The sequence below is a fragment of the Suncus etruscus genome, chromosome 1 (genome assembly GCF_024139225.1).
Source record: "Suncus etruscus isolate mSunEtr1 chromosome 1, mSunEtr1.pri.cur, whole genome shotgun sequence".
Taxonomy (NCBI): Eukaryota; Metazoa; Chordata; class Mammalia; order Eulipotyphla; family Soricidae; genus Suncus; species Suncus etruscus.
Window position 1 is genome coordinate 65,313,101 of NC_064848.1, and position 21,525 is coordinate 65,334,625.

Below are 21,525 nucleotides of genomic sequence, written 5' to 3' on the forward strand. Positions count from 1 at the left end.
GGTTGTCCTCTACTAGATTAACAAAAAGTTAAAAACATAGCAATTGTATTTTAATATAAACACACTTTGCATACCCCTCAAAAAGGTGGGAGTGATAGCAGTTGTAGGGTGTTTGCTTTGCATGCAGCCAACCCAGGATGGACTCTGGTTCGATTCCAGGCATCCCATATAGTACCCCGAGATGCCAAGAGCGATTTCTGAGTGCAGAGCCAGGAGTAATTTACCCCTGAACACTGCCGGGTGTGACCCAATCCCCCCCCCCACACACACACAATACAGCAACAGATCACCCCAAATTAACTTTTACTGATTTATTTTCTGATCATTCTATTTGCTATTACTTTAAGTTTAACTGAAGCAAGTAATAATGAAATAAATGTGTTATATTCAGGGGGCAGAATGGGAGTTTGGAGAGAACCTGAGACACTGGTGGAGAAAAGGAGTCATTGGTGGTTGGACTGGTGTTGGAACAATGTATGTCTGAAACAGTTCTATTCTGAACAACTTTCTTAAACAATGTCTTAGGAAATTTTAAAAACACACAAAAGTTCAAATATACTTGAATAATTAACATGACTATTAATAAATAGCAGGAACACAATTATCAGACTACCAACAACTAAGCACCCTCCTAAAATGAGTTACACAAATCATAGCTTACTTTATACCTAAGTTACTGTCTTTCTTTACATTTAATTACTGAGTCTGAAACTTTTCAGGAATTGATAATATTCCTCTGAATTTTCTTAGTTTATATTCTAGCTATTGACTGAATGTTGCAAAATTGAATCTGATTTTGTAGTACCCCTAAAATTATCTAAATTGCTAAATCAAACATTTCAAAAAGTTCAATTAGTCTTTATAAAATAGATTATATTATCAATAATGATAAATTTTTAATTAGTGATAAAAGATTCAAATTGTCACCTCTTTGTATCTGTTATTAAAAAGAGAAAATCCATTCTACATGCGAAGAATTTTCTGATTGAGAGATATACTGCACAGAATTGAAAATAAAGTCCAAAGAATTGGAGCACAAGCCTTGCATGCACAAAATATCACAGATGCTTACGTTTTTAGCCAGCAGTACATGGCTCATCATAGTAGGTATAACAGTGATGGCCCACGGTCTGCACTATTAAGGCCAAACATCATTTTGGAATGAGTGGCTCTTGCCTCACAAGCATGCAGAGTATCCCACACTCACCCATCAAAAGAGAGGCTGGTATGACAGGGAAGGAATCTGTGTTGCACACGACTAACTCTGGGTTCATTTCTGGCTTTACATATGGTCCCTGACCAGTTGAAATAATGTTGGCACTGAGCTAAGTGTAGCCCAAAAGAGAATCAAGGAGGCAGGGGAGAAACTGGGGGTGGAGAGATGGTACAGATGCAAGGCATTTGAACTGCATGAGGTCACCAGCACCACATATGGTCCCAAGTACCACCAGGAAAGAGACCTGTGCAACACAGGTATGACTCAACTACACAGAAAGATATTTATCACATAATACATGCACAAGTAAACTCTCATACCTGAGCGAAAAGGTAAGACATGACAAAATCATCAAGAAGAGGAACTTCAGCACCTCGAGATATTCCATGTCGATAGGTTCTGTTGCTGCCATTACAATACCAGTATGGGAAGTAAAATCTACAAAATATTTAAAACACTTCGTCAACTGAAAAATAGTTTAAATAAGAACATACTATTTATATATAACCATTCGTTTTATTGAAAGGTACATCCCAAAACAGCTAACATGTTAACACAAATCTCAATAAAACTATGATAGTAAAATATAAAATAAAAAAATACATCAAAAGTAAACGTAAGAATCAAAAACCATCTAATTCCATATACATAATATAAATAATAATTAAAAATAAGTCATATAAATAACAAAATATTTATTGTTAATTTAGAAACAGAAGAATCACAAATGTTAATTTGATGCGAAAATAATTGTCTTTTAATAAATGAAAGTTAAAAACATGCCCTTCAAAAACAAATAAAATATCGCAGCTTTATTTATAGCTTTTAAATGTAATCCACATATTACAAGGACAGTAGTAGAATTCATTATCTCAGTATATTCTCAACACTGTATAAATATCCCCACGATCTAACATTAGATTATATTTGTCAAGTTGCACCGGTGCAACTTGTGTTGCACTGGTGAAGGGGGGTATTCTTTACATGACTGTAATCATACAACTATAATCATGTTTGTAATCACGGTGTTTAAATAAAGATAATTATAAAAAATAAAATAAAATAAAATTTGATTTATATCTATAAAAAAAGATTATATTTGTCTCTCCTAAAACAAACTTGATATTTGTTGATAGTCACACAAATCATTCCTCTCTTCTTCTATAATAATATAATATAATATTCTTTTATCCACCAGTCTATTTGTATAAATTTGTACTGGACATTTTATAAACAAATGGAATCATTTCAATGTAGCCTTTTCTACCTGCTTACATATGATTTCAAATATCATTTATGTAATAAAATTCATCAATCTTTCACTTATTTTTATTGTTCTGCTAATATTCATTGAATAGATCTATTACATTTTGCCTATTAATGGGCTTTATTTATTTCCATATTTTCTACTATTGTGAATAATGCTGGCATGAAATTTTTGTCACTGTGATTTCATTTCCTCTGCATATATCCTTGGAATAATTTATTCTTGTGGTAATTTTTATCTTTCTGAAGAAATCCAAACCGTTTTTCCAAAGTAGCTGCTACACTTGTACATTTCCAAAAGCAATGTATAAGCATTACAAAATTCACCCTAGTATTTCAGTCAAGAGTTTAGGTAGAGGGGATCAGAGCAATAGCACAGCAGAAGGGCATTTGCCTTGCACACAGCTGTCCCAGGACAGAGCTGGATTCAATTCCCAGTGTCCCATATGGTCCCCCAAAGCCAGAAGCAATTTCTGAGCAAATAGCCAGAAGTAACCCCTGAGTGTCACCGGGTGTGGCCCAAAAACCAAAACAAACAAACAAAAAAAAAGAGTTTAGGTAGAATATGCTATAGTTTTGTGATCTCAGCATCCACAGTTTGAGAAAACTGACAATAGACCTTTGTCATCTAGTTAGCATTCTACAGAGTCACAAGAAATTAAAAGTTTTTGATAGGATTTCTTCAACAATTAATGTAATCAAAGTTCCCTCTGTCTTCTAGTTTCTAACACTTTTTTTAAGTGACTTAAAGATATATCTCCCATATGGCTTAACCAAAATTCAGATTTGGATTTGAAATTACTAGCTTGGAGATTGGCCAGGAACCTCAAAGCACAAACATTTTGATGGTTTCTAATAAACCTACTTTTCTCTCAGCACTTGAGCTTCTGGTGTTATACCAAATCTAATCTAAGTTAAAAAAAAAAAAAGATTTTCTCCCATGCTTTCTTCTAGAAGTTATAGTTTCAGCTATTAAGATTTAAGTTTCTGGTTTGCTTTAATTTATGAGTATAAGTTCATATGTGGATATTCAGTTGTCCCACAACATCTGTTGAAAAGTCTAATATTTTCTGAAGAATTGTCTTACTTGTTAAAAATCTATTAAAAAACTGGGGAATGAGGCTAGATATAGTATGTACTGCCATTATATATACTCTCACTATATAGTCATGCTTCCTTAAACTTCACCTAGTCATAGTGTTTTTACCTTTTTATTTTGCCCAATTCACTTGCTACTATTTCATTGGAGATTTTTTTTACAATTTCATTTATAAGGGACATTGGTAAAAAGTTTTCTTATCTTTTCTATCTTGTTTATATTCAGTATGAAGAAATATTGAATTTAGATTTGGGAAATTTTGGGAATAACTGATATAATGTATTTTTATTTGTTTGTTTGTTTTAAGGCCACACCCAGCGAATCTCGAGAATTACTCCTGGATCTGCACTCAGAAATCACTCCTGGAAGTGCTTGGAGGATCATATCAGATATTGGGATCTAAGTTGGCTAGTCTATGTGCACGGCAAATGCCCTACCCAATGTACTATTATTCCAGCTCATATGTTTAAACATAATTTCTAACCCATTTTAATTACTCCAGGTCTATTTAGATATACTATTTCTTCTTTTGTCACTACTTACATTTGCATCGTTCTAGGCATTGTGCACTTCAACCTCATTATATACTGTTGGCAGAGAGTTGTTCCTTATAGTCTCTGTAATTTCTGTAAATAATAGTGATATGGGGCTGGAGTGATAGTACCACAGGTAAGACACTTGCCTTGCACATGGTTGACTTAAGTTTGATCCTCAATACCCCAAGAGTTTCTCCAAGCTCAAGAGTAATAACTAATTGCAGAGCCAGGAATTAGCCCTGAGCACAGCCATGTAGGACCCTCACACCCCACAAAAAAAGAGAGTGATGCTCCTACTTTAATAATTTAAACTTCTCTCTTTTTAAGTTGGTCAAACTAGCTAAAGATATTTTCTAATTAATATTGTTTGTCCTTCCTTCCTTCCTTCCTTCTTCCTTCCTTTTTCTTTCTTTCTTTCCTACTTTAATAATTTAAACTTCTCTCTTTTTAAATTGGTCAAACTAGCTAAAGATTTTTTCTAATTAATAGTCTTCCTTCCTTCCTTCTTTCCTTCCTTCCATCCATCCATCCTTCCTTCCTTCCTTCCTTCCTTCCTTCCTTCCTTCTTACTGTAATAATTTAAACTTCTCTTTTTAAATTGGTCAAACTAGTCAAAGATTTTTTCTAGTTAATATTGTCCTTCCTTCCTTCCTTCCTTCCTTCCTTCCTTCCTTCCTTCCTTCCTTCCTTCCTTCCTTCCTTCCTTCCTTCCTTCCTTCTTACTTTAATAATTTAAACTTCTCTCTTTTTAAATTGGTCAAACTAGTTAAAGATTTGAGGGGGGGGGGTCACACCCAGCAGCGCTCAGGGATTACTCCTGGCTCTATGCTCAGAAGTTGCTCCTGGCAGGCTCAGGGGACCATATGGGATGCCAGAATTTGAACCACTGACCTTTTGCGTGCAAGACAAATGCCTTACCTCCATGCTATCTCTCTGGCCCCAGTTAAAGATTTTTTCTAATTAATACTGTCCGTCCTTCCTTCCTTCCTTCCTTCTTCCTTCCTTCCTTCCTTCCTTCCTTCCTTGTTCTTTCCTCCCTCCCTTCCCTTCCTCCCTCCCTCCTTTCTTTCCTTTCCTTTTCTTTCTTTCTTTCTTTCTTTCTTTCCTTTCTCTTTCTCTCTTTCTTTCTTTCCTTTCTTTCTCTCTCTTTCTTTCTTTCTTTCCTTTCTTTCTTTCTTTCTTACTTTCTTTTTCCTTTCTTTCTTCTTTCTTTCTTTCTCGCTCTTTCTCTCTCTCTTTCTCTTCCTTCCTTCCTTCCTTCCTTTCTTTCTTTCTTTTTCTTTCTTTCTTTCTCTCTTTCTTTCTTTCTTTTCTTTCTTTCTCTTCCTTCCTTCCTTCCTTTCTCTTTCTCTTTCTTTCCTCCCTCCCTCCCTCCCTCCCTCCCTCCCTCCCTCCCTCCCTCCCTCCCTCCTTCCTTCCTTCCTTCCTTCCTTCCTTCCTTCCTTCCTTCCTTCCTTCCTTCCTTCCTTCCTTCCTTCCTTCCTTTCTTTCTTTCTTTCTTTCTTTCTTTCTGTTTTCTTTTTGCCACACCCGATGATGTTCAGGGATTATTACTCTGGCTATGCACCCAGAAATCGCTCCCGGCTTGGGGGACCATATGGGATACTAGGGGATCAAACTGCGGTCTGTCCTAGGCTAGTGTGCGCAGGACAGACGCCTTACCACTTTCACCACTGCTCCAGCCTCTGTTAGTTATTTCAAAGAACCATCTTCTGGTTCTTTCATTTCTTCTATTTTTCTGTTGAACTTTCATTTATATTTACTCTGATATTATTTTCTTCCTTCAATTTTGAACTTAATTTGCTGCTCATTTTCTATTTCCTTAAGATGTAAGTTACAGATTCAAAAATAATTTTTCTTTTTAAAATATAAGTTTTGGGGGCTGGAAAGATAGTATGGAGATAAGGCATTTGCTTTGCGTGCAGAAAGTCAGTGGTTCGAATCCCGGCATCCCAAATGGTCCCCCAAGCCTGCCAGGAGCGATTTCTGAGCATAGAGCCAGGAGGAACCCTTGAGCACTGCCAGGTGTGACCCAAAAATCAAACAAAAAATATATGGGGGCCTGGAACAAAAGCAAAGTGTTAGGGCATTTGCCTTGCATGTGGCCAACACAGGACAAACCTGAGTTTGATCCCTAATATTTCATATGGTCTGACAAATCTGCTAGAAGTGATTTCTGAGTGCAGGAGTAACTTTCTAAACACTAATTTAGCCAAATTTAAGTTTTGATATAGTGTTTTTATTTGACATGTGAAAGAATTTTCTATATTTTCTTTGCTCCACTGGTTATTAAAAAGTTTGCTGTCAATTACCACATATATTTTCCTTCTACTATAGATTTCAATTTAATTACAATGTGGTCAAATGACACATTTTATATGATTTCTACCTTATACATTTTCATGAAACGTGTTTTTTGTGAACTAACATATATTATGCTGGGAAATGCTCATATATACCTGAGAAGTAAACTGTACTATTTGTTGAGTGGGGTTGTTCTATTATGTATGAAGAGCTGGTTTATAGTCTTCTATATCCTTGCTGATCTTTAGGCTAGTTGTCATATTACTAAAAGCAGGATACTGAAGTCTCCAAATATTGGTCAGTTATCTCTTTTCCACTTTAATTCAATTAATTATTGCTTCATAGGTATTGGACCTCCAATAAGAATCATTTACAATAGCCATAAAAAGGTCTAAAATTGTTATTTATCAAATATTTTATGCTTATTTATTTGTCTCTAGTAACAATTGTTATCTTAAAGCCATTTTTGTCTAGTATCAACCCAGAAGCTGAAGTTCACTTTTGGTTACTAAATCCTACATATCTTTTCAATTCATTACTTTCAATTGCCTTTGAATATAAAACATCTCTCTTAGAGACATCATGTAGTGTGCTCACTGTTTTGTTCAGCTTAGCTTGGGACCACATGCCAAGTGGTGTTTACTTCTTACTCTAAGGCTCTGGCTCAGGGCTCATTCCTGTTGGGGGTCAGGGTATCATATTAGTGCTGGGGATCAAGCCCAGGTAAGCCATGCGTAAGGTCAAACACTTAAATGTTCCTGTATTACTCCAAACTCTCATCTTTAAAAAAATGACTTCAGAGAAAGAGAAGTAAAATGCCTGCCTCAGAAGCAAGCAGGGGGAGTGTGGGAGGGAACCAAGAACATTGGTGGCCGGTGAATGTTCCTGGTGAAGTGTGGTTTATATTTTAAGATTGAAACTCAATCATGAACAACTTGTAATCATAGTAAATAAAATGAAAGAAAAAATTAAAAATAAATTTCTTCAATCTCTGCTTCTTAAATGTTACTTGAGGTAATTAATATTACTTAAGGTAATTAATTACTTGAGATAATTAGTATTTATGTCTGTCATTTTGTTATTTCTATATCTTTGCTTATAAATTCCTCTGTTACTACCAAGTTTATTATTAGTAAACATAATCATACCAATTCATTTACTTATTTTCTGTAATTGCTTTCATACTGCAATAATAACTTATAGCAGAAACAACATGGTCTGAAACATCTAAAATGTTTATGATCTGGTCTTTAATAACAAAAATATTACTCTTGATCTTAGCCAAAAGGCGAAAAAGTGATAAAAAAAATATTAAAGGCCCTTCTCTAACAGCTGCAGAGTATTCCATTGTGAACATGTACCATTATTTCTTTATCCATTCATCCGTTTTTGGGTACTTGGATTTGTTGTATACAGATTTTAGCAATTGTGAATTGTGCTACAATGAACATAAGAATAGAGAGGGCTTTTCTGAATTGTTTTTGGGTTTCTAGGATAAATTTTTAGGAGTGATATTGCTGAATTTTAAAGAAGCTCAATTTCTAGTTTTTCGAGGAATATCCATATGTTTTCCAAAAATGCTGGACCAGTCTACATTATCTCCAGCAATGAATCCAATGATTCATTGAATCCAATGAATGCAGCACCCTGCATCCAAACAGCACTTGTTCTTTGTGATGTGTACCAGTCTCTGTGGTGTGAGATGTTGTTGATTTATATTTTCCTAATAATTAATGATGTGGAATATTTTTTCATATTTTTAATTTATACTCTTTATTTTTAATGATTTATTTAAGCACCATGTTTACAAAATAGTTCATGCTTAAGTTTTTGTCATAGAATGTACACAAAACTACCATCCCCCTATGCCTGTCTCTGGAACATCTCTCTCCTCTCTCCCTTCTTTTTTTTTTTTTTTAATTTTTATTTTGACCATATTGGCTTACATATCTTTCACAGTAGTATTTTAGGTACATATTATCATTGAATCAGGGGAATTCCCATCATCAAATTTGTCCTCCCTCCACCCCCGTTTCCTTCCTGCAACCCATATTCCCTATCCCCACCCCCTGTGCTGCTAGAGTAAGTGGTCCCCTCTGTGTCTAGCTTACTACTAGTGATCATATATCTATTTGGCCCTGGTACCCTCTCTTGTTTCCCCCTCTATTTGAGAGGCAGAGCTAGATAGTTCAAGTTATGTGGCTTTTGTCTGAAGAAAAAAAAAGCAATAGAATGGGGTATAAATCAAATAAGCTGAAAATGGGCAGCTTTCAACCTCAGTTTGAGAAAGGACGGGAAAAGATAATTGAAACACTGCAACAATACAGAAAGAAATATCAAATAAAATATCCAGTGAACACTACAGCAATAAAGACAAGCACCACACAATAGTCTTGATCCTGAAATCAAACCATGCTGATGTGCAAAAAGAGAAAGATAAAATAAAATAAAATTGGAGACATCGACTTCAATATCTATACCAAAATAAAGAAGTCAAAAAATCAATCAATCAATAAATATGTAAGTTAATAAAAGGATTATTTTGCGCTCTCTCCCCTTTCTCTTCTCTCTCCCCTTTCTCTTCTCTCTCTCTCTCTCTCTCTCTCTCTCTCTCTCTCTCTCTCTCTCTCTCTCTCTCTCCTCTTTCACTTCTCTTTCTGTCTCTTTTTAACAATGGTTTCCTACTATTGTTAATGTATTTCTTCTGTTAGGAAATGTCTGTTCATTTATTCTCTCTATTTTTGGATGCAGTTAGATTTTTTATTGTTAAATTCTATCAGTTGCCTTATATACCTTAGATATTAAACCCTTATCAGATGGGTGTAGGATGAATAGTTTCTCCCATTCCCTGGATAGTCTTTGTATCCTAGTCACAGTTTCCACTTAGGTGTAGAAGCTTAGTTTAATGTAGTACCATAATTTTTTTTTATCTCACGGTCTGAGAAAATATTTGATACAATTTCTATCCTCGTAATTTTATGAAGGCATATTTTATGGTCCAGAATATTGTCTATCTTGAATTAGATATTTATTTTCTTTCATTCTTTTGAAGTCTCTAAATTAGTCTTATATATGACCATAAAGTATTAATTAATTTATAAGTTGATGCTATGATAAAGATTAGAAAACCTTTTCTTTTTTTTCATTTCAACTTAAAATCTATATATAAAAAGAATGTATAAAATCACATTTCTTGTACAAAACACAATTTTCTGAGTAGTCAACAATGTTGCAAACAGGATTCTACTAATAAAGGCCATTCTCATTTTTTAAAAGTTCTTTTACTGCAGAGGTAAGAGGTAAAAGAACATCTACTAGAACAGCTGTATATTCAAAACTTTGTAATTAAACATATAAAAAAAGCTTCCATTAGTATGAAGTCTTAAATGAAGAATATTAAACATTAATTTTGCCTACTATCTACTATTAAATATCTTATCACTTAAAAATCATTCGTGTGTGTCATGAAATTGGTTTTTCCACTTCTCCAGTTTACCATTAGCGAGTTAGTTACCTTATCCTGTAGAGTACATTGTGCCCCACTGATTCATCTATATGGAAGACATGATTAGGTGGATACCAGATCCTTTCAGTTTCATTCATTAAAGCAAACATACTGTGATACACAGGGGTAATTCCTAAGAAGGAAGCAGGAAAAAACATTATAGAGATCATTAAAAGTACAGTTACATAATATTATAATGAGGCTAAAGTAAAATCAACACAAAAAGGATCAAGATTTTAAAATTTTAAACAGCTTAAAATTGTTTAAAATGAATTTAAACGTGCTTTCATTAAAAATTTTACCCTTAAATCATAGAATATTATTAGGACCTTTTTACTAGCAGATATTATTTTAAATTGTATCTATTTTGGTAGTGATTCTTTACAGAAAGGTTGATATTTTAATGATATTTTAATGATATTTAATGATATTTTAATGGTTGTGTATTTTAATGGATAACAAAAAATATAACAATGATATATAGTTAATATATTACATTGCATGTATTACATAATATGCACTATAAATAATTATATGTGATACTATATATATTACTATAAATTACATATTATATGTGATACTATATATAATATTACATACTATATATAATGTAGCATAAGTATATAATATATTGCATTATTATCATCTGTAATAACAAATAACAAAAACTAGCTGTACATAACTGGGTGCAGGAGGGTTGGCCACACAAAGGTACTAGGTGGGTGCTCTGGTGCTCACCTAGAAGTTCTTGGAGGACCATGTGGTGCCATGAATCAAATCAGGGTCTGTCTGATGCAAGGCAATCAGCTTAACCTCTTCTGTACTATCCTCTCAAACCCCACCATGAATCATTTTAAAAGAAAAATGAAGCTACAGCTTTCAATATAAAGATTTACTCATACACAAGTAACTACATCTTGTATTATATAAATAAATAGACAACCAAATATATTTATACATTGGAAGATTAATGTCTACTTAGAATATAAGGATATGTGATTTTTCAAAAGCTGAGGGAGAGGATGAGACAACTAAATCAGGAGTATCTGTCTAGCATTCTATCACCACTAAAAAAAAATACAATAAATTGAAATTAACTACAAAATCATACCCAGGGCCCCGCTGTAACTGACATTGGGAAGCTCAAAATCCTCTCCAGTAAGTGAACCCAAATGTGGAGTAAAGAAAATAAACTGGAAAACAAACACTAAGGTGATCTGCACTGGAAACAAGCTTCAGTCATAGACTTCTAAGTTCTAAAGTACCTGGAAATGAGGTGGGAGAAGCCTACATCCCTAGCTCCCCAAATATTGATCTCTTTGCAACCACTTGTAAAATGGACACTGGTCTCAAGGCAAGCAGGCACTGTGTCTCTGTTGCTGCTGGTAGATGTCATTCTTGGTGAGCTCAGCCCAGGCAAGGCCAATAGCAGAGCAAAACTGCAGCTTAGTGACATTTTTTTTTACCCTAGTCAATAGACTCATTCCATTCCAGCTCATGACTGTCAATTAACAAGAAGCCATACCTATTCAAGCATTCCTGGTGACTCTGACCCCTTTACTGCAGTATAGACCCTCAACTGCCTCCCCCTCGGGTAGGCAAGTTCTGGAACCACTTAGTTTCCTCTTAAGCCTGCCAATTCCCCTTTTCCACCCAGATTGTCCATATATACAAAGATGTATGCAATACTGTCAGGGACTGTAAATTTGGAAGCCCTAACTACAAATCAGGTCTTATCAATATATGTGATAGGAGCTAGGAGACATTGGAGACTCTAAAATCAAGTCCCACACTGGTGATGGGGGTGGGGGGGGTTCTTTACATGACAGAAACCCAACCACAATCATGTTTGTAATCAAGGTGTTTAAATAAACTATTATTAAAAAAAATAAAGTCAAGTCCCATAAATGATTGAATGAGCCTAGTACATAACTGTTCCTGGAAAACAACAAACTGAATTTTCTTTATACCTCTACCCAGTGCCCACACCCTTGGAAATTTGCAAAAAGATGCCCCTTGATGCCAGAAAACTATTAACACAAGCAGCTCAACAGACCTGTTCAAACTTGGCACAGGTCTATCACAAGATCTGTGTACCACTGATTATTTATTCAGAACTACTCAAATATAGCACTAGGGTATAATGGGACAGGTAAATTAGTTCAAAAGGATCAGACAGGCCCACTCTAAATTAATGCCAGACATTGACAAACACGTGCAAAATTACATCTTACATCACCACCCAGTTTTGCTGAGTAATCGATGCTGACAGATGTAATCAGATGCTGACAAAAGAACATCCTCCAATAGCTAGGAAGGTCAGCTCCCTAAATACCTGTTTAGGGTATACACGACTGTAATCCCCAGTCATTGCTCTGGTATGACACCATATTCACTACCAGAAACCAGTAATGTGACCTCAGGGTCAGAATTCAGGCTTAATAAACCTTGATGCAGTAGCTGCTACAAGGCTGCCATCAATCATTCAGTTCCACACAAACTCAAGCCACAGTAACCACACTGAATTTCTGAAAGTGGACTTCTGATTGTCACCAAATCAATTCCTAATCTTAACACGGCATCAGGCATAATGAAGAATTGGCGCACCTAGATGATGAATGGATATAAAAGCCCAGAATGTCATGCCATAGCAATAAAAAAAAGGGTAGGGTACTTGCCCTATATGTAGTTAACCCAAGTTCTACCCATCAGATGGCACCATTGTATGAGCCTCCAAGCACTGGGGTATAGATACCTGGTTATAGATACCTGGGTATAGATTGAGGAGCAAGCCATGAGTACTGCTGGGTGTGATTAAGAAAATAAATAATAAATACCCAGGATGAACTCAAAACACACCATAACTTTTTTTTTTTTTTTGGTTTTGGGTTCACGCCCACCCAGCAGCACTCAGGGGTTACTCCTGGCTCTATCTATGCTCAGAAATCGCCCCTGACAGGCACAAGGGACCGGGATTCGAACCACCGTCCTTCTACATGCAAGGCAAATGCTTTACCTCCATGCTATCTCTCCGGCCCCATCACCATAACTTTTTTAAAATACCAAGGGACATACACAAGGAACAATATAATTGATGTCCAATATAATAACTTTCAGTAGAAAGAAACAAAAAGCTTAAAAAATAAATGAAATAAGACAAAATTCCACACATATATAATAGAACAAAACAGTATAGTAGCTGGATTAAAAAAATTACAATAGCAGAACTCAGTGGCAGAATGGAAGAAGTCAAATGTCAGATCAGTGATCTCTAGTATAAGTAGGTAGAATTATAAACAAGAATTAAACAGAAACAGAATTTTTAAAAATGAAGAAAGCATAAGAGATTTGTGGAACAAAATGAAAATAAACATTAGTATCATAGGAGAAACCAGAAGGAAAGAAAAAAAAAAGTGGGATAAATAGCCAAGAATTTTTCCCAATCTGAAGCCTAATCTGAACCCCAGTGCTTGAAGGCTCATACATGGTGCCATCTGATGGGTAGAACTTGGGTTAACTACATACAGGGCAAGTACCCTACCCTTTGTTTTATTGCTCTGGCATGACATTCTGGGCTTTTATATCCATTCATCATCTAGGTGCGCCAGTTCTTCATTATGCCTGATGCTGTGTTAAGATTAGGAATTGATTTGGTGGCAGTCAGAAGTCCACTTTCAGAAATTCAGTGTGGTTACTGTGGCTTGAGTTTGTGTGGAACTGAATGATTGATGGCAATTTGTGCCTTGTAGCAGCTACTGCACCAAGGTTTATCCAAGCAACAGAAATAAAAACAAAACACCAAGGCTCACTGTGATTAAAACAGTAAGACTTAGAGAAAAAGACTCATTAAGAAAATAAAATTAACATATAAATGTATCTCCTAAGACACACAGCAAACTGATCAACTGAAACTTGATAGGTTAGAAGATAACAATATCATATACCCAAAGTATGGAATGGAAAAGTCTCCCAAGTAAGAAATTTCAATCCAGCTAGATTATCACTCAGATGTGAAAGAGTGATAAAAATGCATGTTGAAATTAGCAGGAGTTAAACAATCATTGACTCTAAACCAATTATTCGAGAAAAATTAAATGTCTTCTATAAAAGGCAAGGAAACCCCATTCAGAAAACGAAAATTTATTAAAAACAAAATGACTAAAGAAAGAAAAACATGGAGTCTCCTAGAACTAACAAAAGCATTATTTGCTTTAGATTTAAAGTGGGAGGAAAGGGCAGTTCTATAGCAGTTAAATATCTAGCACCATATTGTCCCCCAACACTGGTAGGTGCAGAACTGGAGGAACCTAAACACTACTGGAGTAGCTTCAATATCCCTAGGCTCCATGGCCCAAGGACTATCACACCTCAACCTTTGCATTGAAACAACAACTTCATTGGCCAAGAATTAGTGGTAGTATTCATAAAGAATTGTTCTTCAGGCCTCATGAGTACCCACAAACTTTTTGAAATAGACAAATTTAGGTGTGTACTGCATAATAATCTCAAGACAATAAAAACACTTCAAAGAAAAAGAAAAACTAAAAAAAAATTATCATTACAGGAAAGATCAATAAAGTGCAAAATAAAATGAAGACCAAAGAAATAAAAAAAAAAAAGCTGAAAAGAAATCTATACTCCAAAATAGCAAAAATATTCCTTTATGCCAAGAATTTTCGCTCCATATTAATGGACTAATAATCCAAACAAAAATCACAGAGTAGTTGAAAAGATCAGCAAATACAATCTCACTTTCTGCTATCTAAAGGAGACACGCCAAAATATTAGGGATAAACATAGGCTTAAAGTAAAAGGTTGAAAAACAAACATACAAACAAATGATCACAGAAAACAGGCAGCAATAATCATATTTGTATGATGCAAATGAAGTTCAAACTACAAATGGTGATGATAAACATGGATGGAACACATAATTACATAATGATTAAGCCAGATAACTCTTTTGTTGTTGCTGTTTTACTTTGGTTTGGTTTTGGGTAGCACCTGGCTATGCCAGGAGTTTCTCTGTCTCTGAGCTCAAGAATCATTCCTGGTGGATTCTTAAGGATCAAATCCAGGTTGGCGACGAGAAAGATACTATCTCTTCAGCCAAAAATGACTTAACTCTTAACTGCAGTGTGCATGCACAAAGTGAAAGTGAAGTAAAGTTCTTAAAGCAACTACCAACAATCCTGAAGATAGGAACACAATAGTAGTAGACCTGAGACCCCACTCTCATCAGTGAACAACTTCACAAAACAGAACATTTTAAGTTAAACATTAGTTTTACTAAAATTAATTTCCATACGTACTTCCACCCTATAAACAGCTTAGCTTCATAACTTCATGATTAATCTCAGAAGAGAAGCCAAGCCAATGAAATAAATGCTCAGAGTCACTTATCTTCTAGCTAAAAACTATGGAACTTTCTCAGAGTTAGAAAGTTCGTCTCCCCCATACTGCCAAAATATCCAACAGCCACATCAACACCCAGTAGTCTCTACCATGTAAGTGGCCCAGCTTTAAAACTGATCTCAGAGATGTCAAGCATATGAAAACTCTCAGGTGCACTGGTCTTTTGGGCTGAAAACACCTCACCAAAAATATGTTACCCAGCCAAACTTTCATCCAGATTTGAAGAAATGATACAAACTTCTGGAATAAATAATGTTGAAGAACTTCATAGACTCAACATCAAATTTAAAAGAAATAAAGGGCTACTTTAAGACAATCTCACAAACTCAGAGCTTCTACAGAAAAGTCCACAATAATAATCTTACTCAATGTTAATGGTCTAAACACACCTATTAAGAGATATAGAATGGCATGATAGAAAAGAAAATTGAATCCAACCTCTGCTACCTAAAAGAAATATATGTGAACAGTAAGAGCAAACACAATTTCAAAGTTAAAGGTTGGAACACAGTACCTTAAGAAAACAACCCTATAAAGGCAGGGGTGGGCATATATATATATATATATATATATATATATATATATATATATATATGTATGTATGTATGTATGTATATGTATACACACACACACATACACACATATATATCAGACAACATTGACTTATGGTTTCAAAGAGGTGTGAGAAGGAGGGTCATTTCTTAATGACCAAAGGATACGGACATCAGGAAAAACTCACACTCCTAAACATAAATGTACCTAATAAGGGGCTGAAATACCTGTAACAAATGCTAATCAACAGCAAAACAATAATAACAGTTGAAAGACTATTATTATTATTATTATTATCATAAACACTGCTTTGTCACCTCTCAATAGAAGAGGAACACAATAGATGCCTCAGATTCAAAGAATCATTAGAAATTACTTTGCAGCCAATCCAGGAACAAAGGTGGTTGGTTCGAATCCTGGTGTCCCATATGGTCCCCCGTGCCTGCCAGGAGCTATTTCTGAGCAGACAGCCAGGAGTAACCCCTGAGCACCGCCGGGTGGGCCCAAAATCAAAAAAAAACAAAAACAAAAACAAAACAAAAAAAAACCTCTATGCCACAAAACAAGAGAACCTAGAAAAATTGAAAAATTCTTTGTTTCCTATAACTTCCAAGATACAAAACACTGGAACAGACATATCATGATCAAGGATATCAAAATGGTAATCAAATAGTGTCCCAAAACAGAAGACCAGGGTCCAGATGAATTCTATTAGTGAATTCTTTAAAACACTTAAAGACCTATTGCCAATACTTTCAAGTCCCTTAAAGGAAACTGAAGAAACAGAAATATTCCTGAACAGTTTTTATAAAGCAAACATTACCCTGTTACCAAAAGCCAAGGCACAAAAAAGAATTACAGAACTAATAACTATAGATGTAAAGATTCTCAAGAAAATATTAGCAAATTAAATCCAACAACTCAGCAAAAAGATCATATACCATGATCAAGTAAAATTCATCTGGGGATGCAAACATAGCTTAACATACACATGTTAATAAATATACCACATTAATACAAAAAATAAAAATAATCTGATTAAATCAGTAAACACAGAAACATTTGACAAGATATAGTACTCATTCATGATAAAATTCTCAATAAAGCAGGAATTGTAGGAATTTTCATCAACATAAAACCATTTACCAAAAGCCCACAACAAACATTATACTCAATGGGGAAAAAATTTAAAGCCTTCCTTCTAAGATTGCCTACTCTCAACACACAATTCAAAATAATACTAGAATTGCTGATCACAGCAATTAGATATGACAAAGATATGAATGCCATCAGAATAGAAAAGGAAGAATTCATGCTCGCTTCAGCAGCACTAAAATTGGAATGATACAAAGATTAGCATGGCCCCTGTGCAAGGATGACACACAAATTTGTGAAGCATTCCATAGTTAAAAAAAAAAAAGTTAATGCTTTTTGCTTGCAAAATTACAGTACCACTACCACCACCAAAATGCTAAAAACTCTGCTTTCACTTCACATCTCTTCTATCCCTTTTGTGTTTGTTTGTTTTATTGAGACCATTGTGAATTGCAAGCCTTTCACAGTTGTATTTCAGGTTTGTTGTTAGAGTCCAGTAATGACTTGTTTTCATTAACCATGCAGAGTCAATAATAATAAAATTGGATAGAAAAAGAAAAATTTCCATCAAAAAGTTGGTCAAATGCAAAGATAATTGTCAACAATATCAAATGTAAGCAAACTCAAGAAATACAAGATGCATAAAAAGATTTTGGAAAAAATTGCTCAAAGACAAGTTTGAGTTATGTAGGAGGGAAATCAAAATGTAGGACTCACAATTAAAGACTGGTGGTTTACCTTAAGGGCTATGTGTGGAAGTGTGAAGAGTACTGAGGCTTCATTATTTTTAGCACAACGTTGATTTTTAAAAAATAAGTGGGGCTGGAGGGATGACATGAAGGCGGGGCATTTGCCTTGCATGCAGAAGGACGGTGGTTTGAATCCAGGTATCCCATATGGTCCCCCGAGCTTGCCAGGAGCAATTTCTGATTGTAGAGCCAGGAGTAATCCCTTAGCACTGCCAGGTGTGTCCCAAAAACCAAAATTAAATAAAAAAATAAAAAATAGAAAAAAATAGAAAGCCTGTCTAGAGTACAGGTGGGGGTGGGATGAGGAGGAGGAATATTTGTGACATTGGTGATGGGAATGTTGCAATAGTGATGGGGGGTGTTCTTTGCGTGACAAACTCAACCACAATCATGTCTGTAATCAAGGTGTTTAAATAAAATATTTAAAAAGTAAATAAAGAGGAAAATGTATAACTCTGCAAGCACTCACCAGGAAGAACGGATATACAGAAATAACTTAATGGCACAGCATATAAAATGGGAAAGTGATCAAAAAGTAAACTAAAAATAGAAGACAGAAGGAAATAATAAAGCTCAGAGCAGAAATTAATAAGCCTGAAATCCAAAAACAATCCAAAAAATCAATGAAAGTTAAGAGTTAGTTCTTTGACTGATAAAACACTAGAAAAACTCACGAAGAAAGGGAGAAAGGGAGAAGAAACACCTAGAATACGTTCAAGGTATTTGAGTGTGTGTGACACTAATGTGAATGAGATTGATTTTTAATGCCCATTTCTTCTCTATCATTATTTGTTTTTAAGAAGACCATTGATTATTGGTATTAAATTTGTAGCTGCCACTTTGCAAACAAACAATCCTATTCACAATAAAACCATAGGAACTCAAATGTCAACTTAACTAAAGAGATGAAGGATCTATATACAAAGAAAACTAAAAAACATTGCTTTGAGAAATAAAAGAGGACACAAGGAAATGGAGACATACACCCTGTTCATGGATTGGAAGGATTTACATCATTAAAATGGCAATCCTCACCAAAGCATTGTATAGATTTAATGCAATTCCTAAGGAAACCCTTATAATTAAGGGTATAAATAACCCTTACCAAATAAGTAGATCTAACACACCTTAAATTCATCTGGAACGATAAATACCCAAGAATAGCTAAAGCAATCTTTAAAAAAAAAGATGGGAGGCATCACTTTCCCCAACTTTAAATTGTATTAAAAAGCAGTAGTCATCAAAACAGCATGGTATTGAAATAAAGACAAACTTAAATAGAATAAACTTGAATATTCAGAGAATGACCCTGAGAACACAATCTATTAGTCTTTGATAGTGAAGCAAGAAATGCACAATGGAGCAAGGAAAACCTTTTCAACAAGTGGTATTGAGACAACTAGTCAAACACATGTAAAAAAGTGAAGTCAGATTTCCATCTAACACCATGCACAAAGGTCAACTCAAAATGAATTAAAGACCTTGATAACAGACCCCAAAGTATAAGGTATACTTATACAGTAACAACCCAGTTACCTGACAACAGATGAGTGGAATTCTATGTAGCCATTAGGAAAAATGAAATCATGAAATTTGCCTATACATGACTGGAGATTGGACATGGAAACTATTATGCTCAGTGAAATGAGTCAGAGGGTTAGACAGTCTCACTCATCTGTGAAATATAAAAAAGTCTCATTCATCTGTGGAATATAAAAAGAAGAGACAATATGGTAATAATACCCAGCGATAATAGAGATGAGGACCAGAAGGACCAGCCCATGATATGAAGCTTACCACAAAGAGTGATGAGCACAGTTAGAGAAGTAACTACACTAACAACTACCAAGACAATGATAGAGACAGAAACACAATGCCTGTCTCAAGACAGATAGGGGATAGGGGAGGAAGAAAATAGGGGATATTGGCGGTGAGAAAGTTGCTCTGGTGAAGGGAGGTATATATATACATTATATGACTGAAACCCAACTATAAACATATTTGTAACTATTCTGCTTATGTAAATAAATTTATATATTAATGTATATTTATATTACATAAGAAAAAACTGGAAGAAGACTTAAAAATGTTCAAAGGGCATATGAAAAATGTTCTATATTACTATCATCAGGGACATGCAAATCAAAACAATAAGATATATTCTCAAGCGAGAGAGACTGGGACTGATCAAAAACAAACAATAAAAAAAAGTGGTCCAGTCTTTTGTGTAACAGTTAATAACGAAAGGACTGGAATTAAAAAGTGGTAAAGTGATATTGCATGGTCTCTACCAGTAATAGTACTATAACCCACAGTGACTGAAAAGAAAGAGAAGAAAATAAGACATATTTCCTGCCCCTCAGCCTGCCAGACACAGGCTGGGGGTGCAAAAGGGAAACTAAAGGCACTGGTGGAGGGAAGTGGATACTGGTTAAGGTACTGGTGTTGTAACATGGTATACCTGAAATGCAATCATAAATAACTAGTTTACAGTTACTCAAAAGAAAAAGAAAAAACTAAACAGAAAGCAAATAAAACAAAAGTAACAGAAACAAGACAATGGCATTCAAATAACTTGAGAAACTATCTGAATACCATTTTGTTTTGTTTTATAGTCACACCCAGTAATTTTAGGGACTACTCCTCGCTTAATGTTAGGGCTTACTCCCAGCAGAAGCTCTGAGGTGCCAAGGATTGAAGTAGAGATTCCTAATACACAGCCAAACTCTTTCAAAGGCCCTAAATATTCATTTGAACTATATTATTTATTAAAAAATATTTTAAATATCATCTTACCAGGTAACATAATACCAAGTAGTAACATAATACCATGTCTTATTGTGCCTGTTCACGCTACTTCTTTTATCTAGAAGCTACTACTTCTTTTCTATTAACGTAATGTTTCACATAACCAGAGTATATGAGACAAGTAGAAAATGAAACTACCCAGGAGGGGGTCGCAAATGATCTGATGGGTATTTATCTTGGAAAGAGAAAACACTAAATGTACTTAATTTAATTTAAATATAATCACACAAATAAAATTATATTCGGGGGCCGGGCGGTGGCGCTGGAGGTAAGGTGCCTGCCTTGCCTGCGCTAGCCTAGGACGGACCGCGGTTCGATCCCCCGGCGTCCCATATGGTCCCCCAAGAAGCCAGGAGCAACTTCTGAGCGCATAGCCAGGAGTAACCCCTGAGCGTCACAGGGTGTGGCCCAAAAAACAAAAAAAAAAAAAAATAAAAAATAAAAAAAATAAAATTATATTCATTATATTATATATAATTATATATAATGGATTATATATACATTATTCTGAACATAATGATTTTTAGAAAAATACAATGATTCCCCAATGTCAAAGTTTGTAATAAGAAATTTCAAATTAAGAAGTGATTTTTCGATACAATAATTTCTTACATAAGACTCCATACTTTACAGGAAAGTAGAAAAATTATAAAACACAAAAATTAATCTCTATATAAACTCGCACAAAAGGGTCATAAAAAAGATAAACACCAGTCTTGAAAACAAAAATCAAAAGTCATGCTTAGTTTAACTGATATATTACTATAAAATCACAAATACATATTAACAATGATTTGATTTTTTCTTAGAAATTAAAATTGGGATGCTCTAGCAAGGAAAAAGAGAGTAACAATATAACATGTGTGTATATATATAAAGTTATATATGTTATATATAAATATATAATACTAAAAAGGTAAGAACTCAAAGAAACTTCAAACTTTATTTTTTGTTGTTTTTTATTTTAGTGCCACACCCAT

The 21,525-nt window shown here is 34.7% G+C and overlaps 1 protein-coding gene and 1 pseudogene across 1 annotated transcript in view; one reads left to right on the forward strand and one right to left on the reverse strand.

Moving 5' to 3' along the window:
• The window catches only part of JAK2 (Janus kinase 2), a 161,089-nt gene that overhangs the window by 93,594 nt on the left and 45,970 nt on the right, over positions 1–21,525 (reverse strand). Inside the window, exons 3-4 of the mRNA XM_049774261.1 lie at positions 9,936–10,059; positions 1,537–1,654 (exon numbers count right to left, since the gene is read on the reverse strand). Of these exons, the coding sequence (XP_049630218.1) occupies positions 1,537–1,654; positions 9,936–10,059 (242 nt within the window). The remainder of the gene's footprint in view (positions 1–1,536; positions 1,655–9,935; positions 10,060–21,525) is intronic.
• LOC126029104 (uncharacterized) lies at positions 17,203–17,303 on the forward strand (annotated as a pseudogene).